The sequence below is a fragment of the Carassius carassius genome, chromosome 27 (genome assembly GCF_963082965.1).
Source record: "Carassius carassius chromosome 27, fCarCar2.1, whole genome shotgun sequence".
NCBI classification, from domain to species: Eukaryota; Metazoa; Chordata; class Actinopteri; order Cypriniformes; family Cyprinidae; genus Carassius; species Carassius carassius.
Genome location: NC_081781.1, coordinates 19,902,265 through 19,916,263, shown reverse-complemented (window position 1 = coordinate 19,916,263; position 13,999 = coordinate 19,902,265). Strand labels below are relative to the sequence as shown.

At 37.1% G+C, this 13,999-nt stretch overlaps 1 protein-coding gene across 2 annotated transcripts in view; it reads left to right on the top strand.

Moving 5' to 3' along the window:
* LOC132106971 (phospholipid phosphatase 3-like) overlaps positions 1-13,999 on the top strand; it is a 40,255-nt gene that overhangs the window by 13,112 nt on the left and 13,144 nt on the right. Inside the window, exons 2-4 of one of the 2 annotated variants that reach the window (XM_059513091.1) lie at positions 8,169-8,326; positions 10,300-10,580; positions 10,781-10,838. In XM_059513091.1, the coding sequence (XP_059369074.1) occupies positions 8,169-8,326; positions 10,300-10,580; positions 10,781-10,838 (497 nt within the window). Of the gene's footprint in view, positions 1-7,642; positions 7,801-8,168; positions 8,327-10,299; positions 10,581-10,780; positions 10,839-13,999 lie in introns of both variants that reach the window. The other variant, XM_059513090.1, reaches the window with a different exon arrangement.

Sequence of the window (13,999 nt, the reverse complement as noted above, 5' to 3'; positions counted from 1 at the left end):
TCGAACTCTTCTGCAATCAGAACACTGACCCATACTCTAGCAAATTTCACAAGGAGATTTCAAATAATGTTTTCACCATGGCAGTCCTTAGAGCTCCTAAAGTAGTTTAACATCCCGAACAAAGCTTATTAAGGAATCTTTCAGAACATATTTTCACGAAGAATAAGGATAAAACAGAATAAAATTGCAGTGCATTGTATTTTATTATTTACTGGGAAAAAGCTTTATAGCTTTTGCTGTGAAATTGTAAACAATCCTTCAAAAAAAGTTCCAATGGCATGAAACCTGAATGGAACTCACAATTTAAAGTAAAATCCATCAGAAGGTTGTCCAGAAAAAAAAATAGGACACACACAAAAAACCTGCTGTGTGAAAAAGAGCAGTGAATAATACTTAGAAAAAAAGTGCATTTCAAATATCTACATTTACCTCTCTCATTCAGTCATAATTAGGCTGCACGACTGAATTTTGAACTGGTAAACGACAAACTGATCACAGAACATGTTTGTAAAGCTTTAAATGTTAACTGTTAAAAAGCAATGTTATCAGCTTTTACGACTAAACATTTGCAAACAACATTGTACTGGAGAATCTGCACAAATGAAAGTCTTAGGGTCCGTTCACAAATCGCGCCTAAAAACGCTAGGCGCACCACTTTCTCCTCCTTTCCCAAGCGCTCGGGCAGAAGCGCCCCTGAGGCGTCTGCCTTTGCTAAGCAACCATGACGTGCTCTCTCCTTGAAGAAGCGGAAATTTCAGCAAAGGATAAATGGATTTGCAGCTCAAAAAATCGCTTGCAGTAGCTCTGCTACTAAATTTATTTCAAAATGGAAATCCATATACAACTATGATCAGCTGTTCCTTTCATCTTGACTGAGCTTTTAACGTTGTTACGGGAAAGGATGAAGCTGATTGGTTAGTTCTAGTTCTAATTCACATGACCCGCGGTGCGGTTGCTGCATTCTGAAAAGTTGAAATGTTTTTAACTCGATGCGGTGCGGTGTTGGAAATAACGAACTTGAGAGCGCAAAAGACGCGATATGTGAACGTCCCCTTAAACAGTGCAGTAGTGCAGAGTTTACAGGTTACTCTTCTTTTTTAAAGGCTCAATGTAAAGTACTCCCACATCACGCTGAATGCTGCAGACATGGCTGCAGAGACGCTGTTCGGGAAGCACGTGACATAAAACAAGGCCAGCTATGTATTGGCTATTCGCTACTTCTCCTGTTGTACTGACTGAGTAAAACCTCCGGTGGCTCATTACTGCCACACTTTGGTCACCGCAGATTTGAAATATGCACGAAATGAGCCGCTTACAGCAAATAAAAGTTATTTAGCAACGAATCGATGACTAAATTAGTTGACAACTATTTTAATAATCGATTTTAATCGATTAAATCGATTCGTTGTTTCAGCTCTAAATATATGTATAATAAATAGAAGTCTAGTAGCCTTTTAAGGTGTTGCACTATTAGAAAATTATTTGAACATGCCAACCTGCTTGACCCAGCAACACTGTGATTCTGTCAGACTGCATTACTTCAAGTGGCTTTTTCTGGTGGATGTGACCCAGTTGGACAAGATGAGTAGTGAAAGTAAATCAAAGCTGTAAGCGTTGTGCCACGGTCTCTTACACATTTACAAAACTTTACATAAGATCTGTCAATGTAATCTCCCAGCAGACACACAAATATGTTTTTCCTCCAGGGTTCTCGTCTGCATAACCTAAACCAGCCACCAATAGTCGTTAGTGTCCGATAAGAATCGTCCCAATTCTTATATAAACATTGATTTCTACAAATCCATTTCCATTCTGGCCTATCGGCAACTGTGGCTGTGAAGTCCCAGCTCAGTTTTTGCCCATAGCTTCTGACTGGCATCTAGTCATTTACCTTCTAAAGCAGAGAGGCTTCATGCCCACATCTGATTACGCAAATAGAAAGATTTTCCCCCACAATGCACCACTTTGCCACCCACTTATAATTGTTTTGTGAGTGTTTCTGCTGTATGCTTGGTGCTTGAGGTCCAGATAGATTTTGGCTCCATTATTTTTCCAGTTTGAGAGTTCATACGCAGTGACCCCAGTGGTCCAGAGCCACTTGGGGATGGGGATGTATACCCTCATTATTTTTAAGTTATTTTGATGGGCTTTTTATACATTTTATTGAGGTAGGACAGTAGAGAGACAACAGGAACGCATTGGGTGGATAGAGGTGAGCGGGGTCGGCAAAGGACCTCAGGATGGAAATTGAACTTGAGTCGCCATGAGCGCTGTTGCACAGTGAATAACACTGGTTGCATCATTGTATAATTTGCACATTGACAATTGTAATTTAGTTATATCTGACATTAAGTAAATGCAAGGACACTGGTCTGTTTGACATCAGTTAAGCTTTTTATATTTTTCACATGGCTCCCTTGACACGAGGATATGTTAAGAGCTGTTTAACTTGGACAGCTCCCTCTTTGTGTCTGTAGGTCACCAGACTTTAGCTCTGGCCATGGGTTCATTGTGAATCAGCCTGAATTTATTTCTATTTAATTAACTTTGCACAGACCTCAGGCTCGTGGTTTCCTCACTTCCCTCTTTCATAGTTACTGAACCACATAGTTACTATTGTACCAGGAATGTTTAGTAGAGAGAGTTATAGTAGATATAAAACAACAAATTACAACTGATCTAGTCCCAGTCTCAGTTTGTTAGTGGCATTAAACTTTTAAAAATCTTTGAGTTTTGTTTAAAGCACTTCAGAACTAGTCAACTAGATGAGAACAGTTGTATATTATATTGTTTCTCTAAAATAGTCTATACATTTCTACCTTTTCATCAGATCACAAAAGTCCCTGGACCACATTCAAACTTTTTCCTTCCACATAAGCACCATGGCTCAATGTTAACTGCTAGAGTTTTGAGTGAAGTTGCTCTTCAGATTGTTGTCTCTCAGTATGAATATTGTCCTTTATTGTAAAAGTATGAGAAAAAGAGCTAGAGAAGATGGAGGAGAGTCTCAGCATACCAATCCTCTCTTGTGGGGATGACATGGGCGGCAGAACAACAGCGGCCTGGCATGACACAGGCTTACAGCCAACAGCTTTGGGCACAGACAGAAGGCTTTTCACAAACACATGGAAGTAATGTGGAGGTCTTCATACCCAAACACACATTTCAGAACTATTTAGGTTTTGTGGCTACTCAGTGTTCATCTTTCAGTTGTGCTAAGTTTATGCTATGGAGACCACAAAAGCATGCCCTATACAACATATTTAACATATTTCTACTATGAAAGTTCAAATCAGTATTTAATCCACTAAAGATGGATTGTATTAAAGCTTGAGGATCAATAGGAGTCCCATTTTCCCACTTGTCTAACAAACTTGACTTTATTTTTGTGCAGATATATACACACCCTAACATAAGTTTATATGGTCTGTGTTGTCTTTACATGGACATGCTTGCGCATATGATGAAATATGATCGCTAGGATTTGGCTTTTTCCAGACACTCCAAGGGTATTTGACCTTGTGGTGAGAGCAGATCTGAAAACATCACAAGCAGAGCCAAGGAGGAATGTGCGTCCATGTCTGCATGTGTTTCCGCATATGTACCTTAAGTCTGTGTATTCTCTCCACCCAGTCTCGTAGTCTTAGGTTGAATTAGCAAAGTCAAGTTTCGAGTGTCCCCATTCAATTCAAGCACCCGTGAAAAAACTTTATACAAACTCCTGTGGCCCAAAGCCCTGTATTTTTGCAAGTGTAGAAAGTGTCTACTTCCTTAATTCTTGTAATGCCCAACTGTTGTAATAGTAGAGAGAGAAGAAAGACAGAGGTGTTTGACCACATCTAGATAAAAAAGCATATGCTGTACACGACCATATGTCTAAAAACCACAACATGTTGCTCCTTTGAACTTGTTTGAATATTATTTCACAGAAGAACGTCACCATGACGTTTTTGTAGATTTAGGAATAAGTATGTTTCACTGACGAAAAGAAGCAAAGGGGCCTGAGCATAGTTGTTTTTCAGAATGTTCTGGTTCTCAGTGCTGGTATGATCTTTTATCTTAAAGGTTTGGTTTATTGTATGTTAGGGCTGGATGATTAATCGAAAAGTAATCGAAACCGAAATTCAGAACCTCTAACCAACTTAATTTTCCCATGTCGGTTATTTCGTTTTTTTAATCCTGTTTTTCCCCCTTAAAAGCATACTACCGCGTGTGTAGCCACATGACTCTGCTCTCCAGTCAGTGGCATAAAAGCAAAACACGGAGCTGAACGCTGGTTCAACACATAGTGATGACGCGCGAGCGGTGAGCCTTGAGTATTCACTAAACTTTGTCAGTTGTATTTGCTTTATGGTTTGGACATTCAAGCGATTAGACGATCGGATGTGTATTATTATTTCGAGCTACCATGTTCGCACAGCTGCATTGTGGCATGAACATTCATATAAACAGCTGTGAAGATTGCGCGCACAGAGGAACGCAGAAACTAGTTGTCAGCGCTGTCCTGTGATTTATTACTAAAGTAGCTTAGAATCTCAAAACTTATTATAGCATGTCAGATGTCAGATCGCGCTTTCAATAGGAAAAAATATCCTAGCTTTACTAGTCGATCTTAACCGTCTGGCCGAGGCCAGTCTAAAAAGACGCTCAGGACAGTTGACAGAACGCTGCTGCGTGTCGTCATGAAAGCTTATCATTTTCACGTGTTATTAAGCCTTGCCACTTGCCAATTTAACCATTCAAAAAACGTTAAAGCATTCAAACACAAGACGCGGGAAAGCTGAACTGAGCAGCTGGTTACTCGCTCTGTGCTCGATGCACACGAGAGAGAGAGCCGCGTCTCACAGACAGCAACACTGAACTGAGCTCTCCTTTGCGGAATTGCTAATGCAACCTTTTCACACCACAGACTTAACACAATTAATCATTGCTTGGTAATTGGACAACAAAGTATTGACTGTTGTCTGAAGTTTTGTTTGATTGTAATCCATTACATACTATCTTTCAATCAAAGTTATCTGATATTATCAAGATGAATTTGTTCTGACAGTTTAACTCTTGAGTTCTTATCATATTTTATTACCATTTTCTAAACTATAGCAAATAAACTGATAATGTGAGAAATGTTGAAGGCGTCTGAATAAATTTTGGTTTGACTGTATGTTTGTATGTTAATTTTTACAGTGCTATTTTACATTTAATTATTCGGTTTCTGTACCTGGACACTTACAAACTTGAAAAAACTTAAACACTGTGTAAATAGCACAGACAAATAAACAGAACGAACATACAAAATAAACACTTTCAAACAGGGCCCACTGGTACAACCTGCACCGGGGCCTCACTGACCCCAGCTATGGCCCTGCTTACAGTACAAACCTTGTCAGTGAACTATGAGGGCAAAAAAACTAAACAGAAACAAAATAATCATTCATTAATCGTAATTGAGGTAAAATGTTCAATTAATCGAGGTTCCGATTTTAGGCCATAATCGTCCAGCCCTATTGTATGTATATATTTGTGTGTTAGAAAGGATCAGTCACCACGACTGCAGGCTCCTCACTCTCCAACCACAAAAAGCCCAAACGCCCCCTTCTCTCTTTCGCTCCAAACACCGTTCCAGACAGTTGGGTGGTCGGCTTAAGCTAAGCTTTGTTTTTCTTGATATTCACACATTTTACAGTCCTTCAAGGGGAGCTTTTCAAAGCTCCCACCACAACTTTGAGTCTGATGTTTAGTTTGCTTTGATTTGAAAATATGTATTTATTTTTCCCGCCGGTGGCTGGATGATGACAGCTGACGTGTGTTTTGCAGGACGCGTGACATTTTAATGAGTCGACCATTTTGGGCTGAGGTCCCGGCCTGGCATCTGTCCCTTTCTTTACTGAAAAAAATACATGCATGCCAAAATGTGCATGCAGTTTGTTATCAATTTCTATACCAAAGGAAATGCTCCACAACATAAGTCTTTGGGTTTTTGCTTTTAACCACAAAAAGTGCTTCCATCATAGTTCCTGAAGCAGAAAGACATGAACCAAACTGCTGTGAAAATGTTGCAGCAAAACCACAAATGAACCTGAAAACTTCACATAATCTGTCTCCAAAATGTCCACATACCTTCTCTGTTCCAAAATTTAGTAAGCTATAGACTCAATCCTAATGCAGGCAGCAACATAACAATTACTTTCTAAGATAACTTGTTTTTGGCCAATATCTTAGGCAACATCATATGTTTTGTTGTTGTTGTTGTTTTTGTAAACAATGTAGTCCCAGAATGTATTACGAATAAATCAAAATTGTGAACGAGTCCAATGAAATGGTGATTAAAATTTTTCTAATTCATATGGTAAAATGGATTATTCTAACTAGTGCTGTCAAATGATTAATCGCGATTAGTCACATCCAAAATAAAAGGATTTGTTTACATAATAAATGAGTTCGTACTGTGAATATTTATTATGTATATATAAATACAAGCACATGCATGTATATATTTAAGAAAAATATCACATTTATATATTAAATATATTTATATATAATATATATATATACATTTATATACATGTAAATCTTTTCAAAGTATATACTGTATGTGTGTGTATTTATTTCTACATAATAAATAAACAAAGTACACATACATATGTATGTTTATTTTGGATGCGATTAATCACAATGAATAGTTTGACAGCACTAGTTAGTTCTATCCCATAATTTGCATGTTTTATATGTTTACATTTAAAGAACAACAACAACAAAACATATGATGTTGCCTATCATATGATATTCTCTTTAAAACCTGACATAACCTTTTACAAATGAGTTTGAATTACTCCGTATATTTATATAAAAACAAAACAAAAAGTGAGGACTTTGACAGGTTTAGTGTTCATTATAAGTTCTTATCTGTATTGAATAAGTTCTCTGATGCTCTCCATACAGAATTGTTTGCCGAAAAGCTCTGCTTAATGACATTAGGCTGCATTGTCTTAAGCTCTAAGCTACTTTGCACTGTCAATAGCCCTGAACCCAAGGAAAGGGAAGCTTCTCTTGCCATTATGGCGCTTTGCGTAAATTACTTAATTAGCAAACATGCAAACCATTACTTTAAGTCAATTTGCATTGGATACACAATACATTATGTGCACTCTGTGAGGGTTTTGTGTACATAGCTCTTGTAATAGCAACACTCTGAGCTAGTGCTTTGTTTAGAAGATTAGATAAAGTCTAGAAGAACTTCCTGGTTTTCCTCCCTCATTCGATTCCTATTACAAAAACTTTTAGCACTTGGTTTCATGCTTTTTTCACTGCATTTGATATTTTATATGTTTGTTTTTTTTAATACAAATTATCTAAAATAAAGAAAATATCCTTAAAACAAGATCAGTTTACAATTTCGTATGATAATATGTATTAGAATTCAATGAATTTATCTTCAGTGAAGTTCATTTTTCAACCCCACTGGCATTTTTAAGCTTTTAAATAAGAAAAACATGCATATGGGATAAAAAAATACAGATTTTGCAGTGTTTTTCACTATATATTATGCTTTATGAATGTAAGTCATATGAAAGATCCCTGCCGTCTCAGGTAAGTCTGTATCATGACACACCCCACGGGGTCTGTGTGTGTGTTTTTTGCTTAGTTATGCTGCCCTCGATGGTGTTGCATAAATCGACAGTCGTACAGCCGTACCAGCGTGGGTTCTACTGTTCGGACGACAGTATCCGCTATGCCTTTAAAAACAGCACTGTGCCTTCTTCTGTACTCACAGCCGTGGGCCTCCTCCTGCCCATTGCCAGCGTAAGTGCCCCAAAGAGGGGCCTCAGACAGGGGACATGGGGCCAGGCGAGTGGGGGGACGGCGTGGGAAATGAAGTCTTTTGAGAGAGTTATTATAGTTTATAACCTAGGAAAAACTGCTAGTGCATAGTGCCAGTCACAGACAAACTTTAACTATGTGTAGCCATTAACTTCTCTCAGAAGCCTAGCTACCATGTCAGACCCCACTGCCCTGCCTGGTATTTCCCATAATCCTCGGCTGCCATGTGCTGTGCTGTTCTGTGCCGCTACCTGCGTGTGTCTTTCCGTGACTGACCTGAAATCTCTCTCTTTCTCACTCTCTCCCCACTCTCTCTCTCTTTGTGTGTGTGTGTGTGTGTTTCGCTGTAGCTGGCCTGCCTTTCCTGATAATTGAAACTAGCACAATCAAGCCGTACCATCGCGGGTTTTACTGCAGTGACCAGTCCATCAAGTACCCGTATAAAAACGGGGACACCATAAGTGATGCAGTGCTCTCTGCCGCTGGCATTCTAATTGCCATCCTCTCTGTAAGTTCCTCTCTTATATATATTCATATAAATATACCACTAATTCATATAAACATCCCATCTTCATCCCTCACCCCCTATTAGACCATAGATATTAGTGACACAGGCTAACTGTAGAACTAAAGGGTACTTTATAGTAGATAATCCTTTTTAAATCTTTTAACCAATCCTCCCCATCCCATCTTTTTATTTAAAATATTGGATTAACGCAACATCAATAGATTTATCATGGTCAGGGCTATCGCTGTCTCTCTTGTTCTTTCTGTCTCGGTCTTAGTCTCTCTTTTCCGTTCTGTCTTCTTTTGTCTGCATGCATTTTGTGATATGCAATATTGCTCTTTTTTGTGTTTTTTACTTTAAAAAAAAAGTTATTCTGAAAAACAGCAATGCTGAGTCAATGTATAAAATGGTATAAACCAGTAATATAATAATTGAATAATAGAATGGGGGTTTGTGGGGGACTCTCGCAAAATTAAATTTGAGTGTAGATAAATCTGGATAAGAGATCAAACCACCCCACAGCTGCTGAGGTGTTGAATTAGTAGACATTCACAGCTTTTGTGACAGCTGCCAAAAGGTTAACCTCTTACAAATGAACCCAATCACCTGGAGGACACATGTTCGACGAAGATTAAGAAAGAATGCAACATCAAACTAGATTACTTTAAGCTCTTGTGGAACTCCAAAAACAATGTCTGAAAACAAAACTTCAACATGCCAGGCGATTCCTTGTGGAATAAGTGGTGGAGATGAGGGAAGTGGTCTTGCAGTAAAAGCCCCTGTAAACTGGCACAACACCAAACCATGACTCCATGGAGATCCCATATGGAGACATGTGTGCCTCGCTGTCTGGAGTAGACATGTTCCCATGCTCAGCAATTCTCCTGATTAAAATAAGGACTGTGTGTGCATATATATGGTGTGTGTGTGTGTGTTGGCTCCCCTCACACAGCTGTAGTTAATTAGCAGTGTCTCCAGTCCTAGTTTGGTTAGGCCTCAGGGAAAGCAGTCCCACTCTTCACTACCACTACAACAGCGTTCCTCTATAATATGAAGAGAAAAAAGAAAAAGGAGAGTGAGAGATAGTAAATATCTCATTAAGGCATGGTTTATGTACTTCATAACCCGTGCCCCTTTTTTAAATTTACGTCCTACTGGTTTCAAATGGAGCAGACCTCCGTTTTAAAATCCCATGCTCTAACTGCTCATATGAAAGCCATAACCCTTAGAAACATAATATGTTCCATATCATTAAAATATCACCAGCAATGGGCAGGCCATGCTCAGTCATAACTCAAGTTAGTCGTTTTCTCTCATTTCTTTCACTCATTTCTTCTTGCTTCTATTTGATTAATGTGCTTTGCTAACCAGTACTTCATTTGCATGTTTGTCTAACTCCACCCTGCATGCCTATGACCTGACCACTGAAATCTTGTGATATTATATAATGACACGTTAATGTTTGTGGTATGACTTCACAAATTCACCATCACTTTTTTATTTACTATTGAGCTCTGTTCCAAAACCTAGTGAGCTGCCCCTCTTTCTAGTTCCTATATGGGCAGCTGCCTACATAGGCATCCTGAACATCATTGAACCTAATAAGTGCACAATTTGGAAAAGTATGTAGGCACCAGTGCTGTGCATCACACAAATTGGTTTAGTGTTTATTGTTAGCACGTTGCTAAGCTAACAGCATTGAAAAATACAAATATTGCGTGATTTTTAATAGCACTGAACAATTTATCTGATATATTTCAGTGTTGTTGAATTGTTTATTCATAATGAACATCTCAGCTCATTTACCATCTTATTACATTAATCTTTGCAAAATGCATTTATAATTGGCTTTTTCATGGCGTTGTCGTGGAATTTCGCTAGGTTTTGGAGCAGAGTCTGTATTTAATATTAGTCTCAGCATTCAGTGATTCTTTATTTTAATTTTTTTCATTGCAAATGAATCGTTTTTCTAGATTGTGATTGGTGAATGCTACAGGATCCATTACCTGAACCAAGGCTCCAAATCGTTTGTGGGAAATCCATATGTCTCCGCCCTTTACAGACAAGTGGGCGTGTTCATCTTTGGCTGCGCTGTCAGCCAATCAATCACAGACATCGCCAAGGTCTCAGTTGGACGTTTGAGGCCGCACTTCCTAGACGTTTGTAAGCCTGACTTCTCTACCATCGACTGCTCTTTGGGATACATTACTCAATACACATGTACTGGAAATCACAGCAAAGTAGAAGAAGCCAGGTGAGATATTCAACACGAACGTGTACATGGAATAATAAAATATAAAAATATAACCATTTTCTACATTGAGTATATTAAAGAGAAAAATATTTACCCAAAAAGGAAAATTCTGTCCTTAATTACTCACCCTCATCCATGGTATAATGTATTGAATAATAAAACACATTGTTGATTAAATGTTCTTTTTTTTCTCTCTACAGGAAATCGTTCTTTTCTGGACATGCTTCATTTTCGTTGTACACCATGCTGTATCTGGCAGTAAGTACATTCACTGTGTAGTGCTCTCACACGCTCACAGATCTATTCTTTTAGAGATAAAGAGCTGTTCATTCATGACTGTTATGTCTAGTATGAAACAGGGACCCTCTATCACCCTTTCACCGTCCTCTGTGGGTCTCTGAAATGTGGGCCACTCTTATTTTCCTTGTTCATCTCCTGGATGGACACACTCCAGTTGTTTTTATTTGTGCAGCTGTATAAACTTCCCTTCTCTCTGTTGTCCTTCGTTTCTCCCTCATTCCTTATGCTTTATTTCTATTCTCTTTTTGAATGGCTCACATACTTTTTCACACTAATTATGCAGAATCCCCAATATAGCTTTACATACACACACAGATTTCGCTCAGCCTCCTGGAGTCCCTCACTGTATGTAAAGCCTCTTTCAAAGGCTTCAAACGTTTTCCCTTTTACATGCACAGCCCTCCACTCCTCCCTCCTTTTATTCAAATCCTTTCTTTCTGCTTCTAAACCATCAGCATCTCCATGGGCCCCTCCACCTTTCACTCCTTCAAATGGCAAGAGGGGGAGCCGCTCTGCTAATAGAGGTGGCCAGATGTTAATTCTCAGCGTTTTGAGAGATTTGAGAAAGTTAGGAGGGTGATTGAGAATATGTGTCTTTGAGGCCACAAACTTGTTCACGAACTCATGCAGGTTGGGTTCTAATGCTCTCAAAACCGCCATTAAATTAATGTGTGACTTTGACAGCTGGGCCTGATGCCTGAAACACGGGCCTGAACACTTCCTATACAAGAGGAAGCGGTATACTTTAAGAACCAGACCCATGGCAGGTTCTGTTGAGTGTTTTGTGACTAAAACAATCAGGTTTTATACATAGACCTGCTGTATTTTAAACAATAGTGATTAGCCACAAGGCAGGAGAGATGTCAGCCAGGATTACACATTATTATTATTCATTGAGAAAAGCAAGAATTAAGGAAAACAGGATTATGAAAAGAGTTCTTCCAGAAACCTTCTTTATAACTTCGGTCACTGCAGTCTGAATTATCATCTTGATTTGAAAGCCTGGATTTGTCTCTGAGGGGCAAATTGTTCCGATTTTATCAGAAACCCTGGCCAGATTTCTCACAGCCGAAGCCAAAGTGTAGTCAAAGTCCATTATAAAATGTGAGCATGTGAATAGACTATTATGTTAAGATACAGGTTGACTATCTAAGATTATTTTACCATCTGTTCTTGGCCTTCAAAGTTAAAAACGAGAGGCCAAGAGAGAATACTCTGAGATATCTAAGCACAAAGCATGATAAACAGAATTACAGACCTGAATAAATCTGAAAAACGGGGAAAACAACTGGAGAAAAGTGCTCTCTGAGTAGAGTGATCGGTCTCACTCCCTGTAATTATCTCAGTCTAGCTGTCATGCTTCATGGGTCAGACGCTGAAGTCATAATGAGAGCTCACACCAGTCTTGTGATCCCCTTTTATCTGCACAAACGTAACCTAGGTCAAAAGTAGACCGCCTTTGTTCGCACCAAATTTGCAAATGAATCATTCTGGCACAGTAGCTCAAAACAGAACCCACTTTTTCATTAGGTCAATATTGAAGTATATTTTCAATTAAAATAATATTATTTATCATTAAACTTCAACTTAAAAACATTCAGAAACAATAACTGCTGTAATTGCATGTTGTTGTAATGTGTTAAAATTATATACATATATATATATATTAGGTACTATATTCATAAAAATAAAATTCCCAGGGAACACACACACACACACACACATATATATATATATATATATATATATAGCTTGAATGCACTGTAAGTCACTCTGGATAAAAGCGTCTACTAAATGCATAAATGTAAATGTAAAAGAAAAAAAAGAAAAAACTTCATCACAAAAAAATTTCAATGTAATTTTGAAATCTATTAAAATATATTAAAACTATATAAAATGACAACATTTCACAATATTACTGTTTTTCTATATATTTTGTCAAAAAATGTATAATATATATAATGTATGTGACCCTGGACCACATAACCAGTTTTAAGTAGCACAGGTATATTTGTAGCAAGAGCCAGCAATACACTGTAAGCATCAAAATTATCTATTTTTCTTTTGTGCCAAAAATCTTTAGGATATTAAGTAAAGATGTTCAGTGAAGATATTTTGTAAATTTCCTACCATAAATGTATTGAAAGTTCATTTTTGATTAGTAATATGTATTGCTAAGGACTTAATTTGGACAACTTTTTAAAGGCAATTTTCTTAATATTTCGATTTTTTTTTTTTTCGAGTTTCTTCTGCTCATCAAGCCTGCATTTATTTGATATAAAATACAGAAAAAACAGTACTATTGTGAAATATTATTACAACTTAAAATAATAGTTTTCTATTTGAATATACTTAAAAAAAAAAAATTTATTCCTGTGATGCAAAGCTGAATTTTCAGCATCATTACTCCAGCCTTCAGTGTCACATGTAACATCCAGTCTATCACATGATCATTTAGAAATCATTCTAATATTCTGATTTATTATGAGTGTTGGAAACAGTTCTGCTGTCTAATATATTTGATGAATAAAAGGTTAAAAAGAACAGCATTTATTCAAAATAAAAAAAGAATTCTAATAATATATATTCTAATAATATATTTTCTTTACTATCACTTTTTATCAATTTAACACATCCTTGCTGAATAAAAGTATTGATTTTATTTAAAAAAAGAAAGAAAAAAAATTACTGACCCCAAATTACTGACCAGTAGTGTATATTGTTATTAAAAATATTTATATTTTAAAAACATAGCTTCTTCTTTTTTCTTACTTTTTATTCATCAAAGTATCCTAAAAAAGTATCACATGTTCTGAAAAAATATTAAGCAGCAGAACTGTTTCCAACTTTGATAATGAATCATTATATTAGAATGATTTCTAAAGGATCATGTGATAATGATCCTAAAAATTCAGCTTTGCATCACAGAAATACATGATAATTTAAAGTATAATACATTTAAAAACAGTTATTTTAAATAGTAATAATTTATCACAATATTATATTTTTTCTGTATTTTTGATCAAATAAATGCAGGCTTGATGAGCAGAAGAAACTTCTTTCAAAAATATTAAAAATAGTAATGTTTCCAAACGTTTGGTCTGTACTGTGTGTGTGTG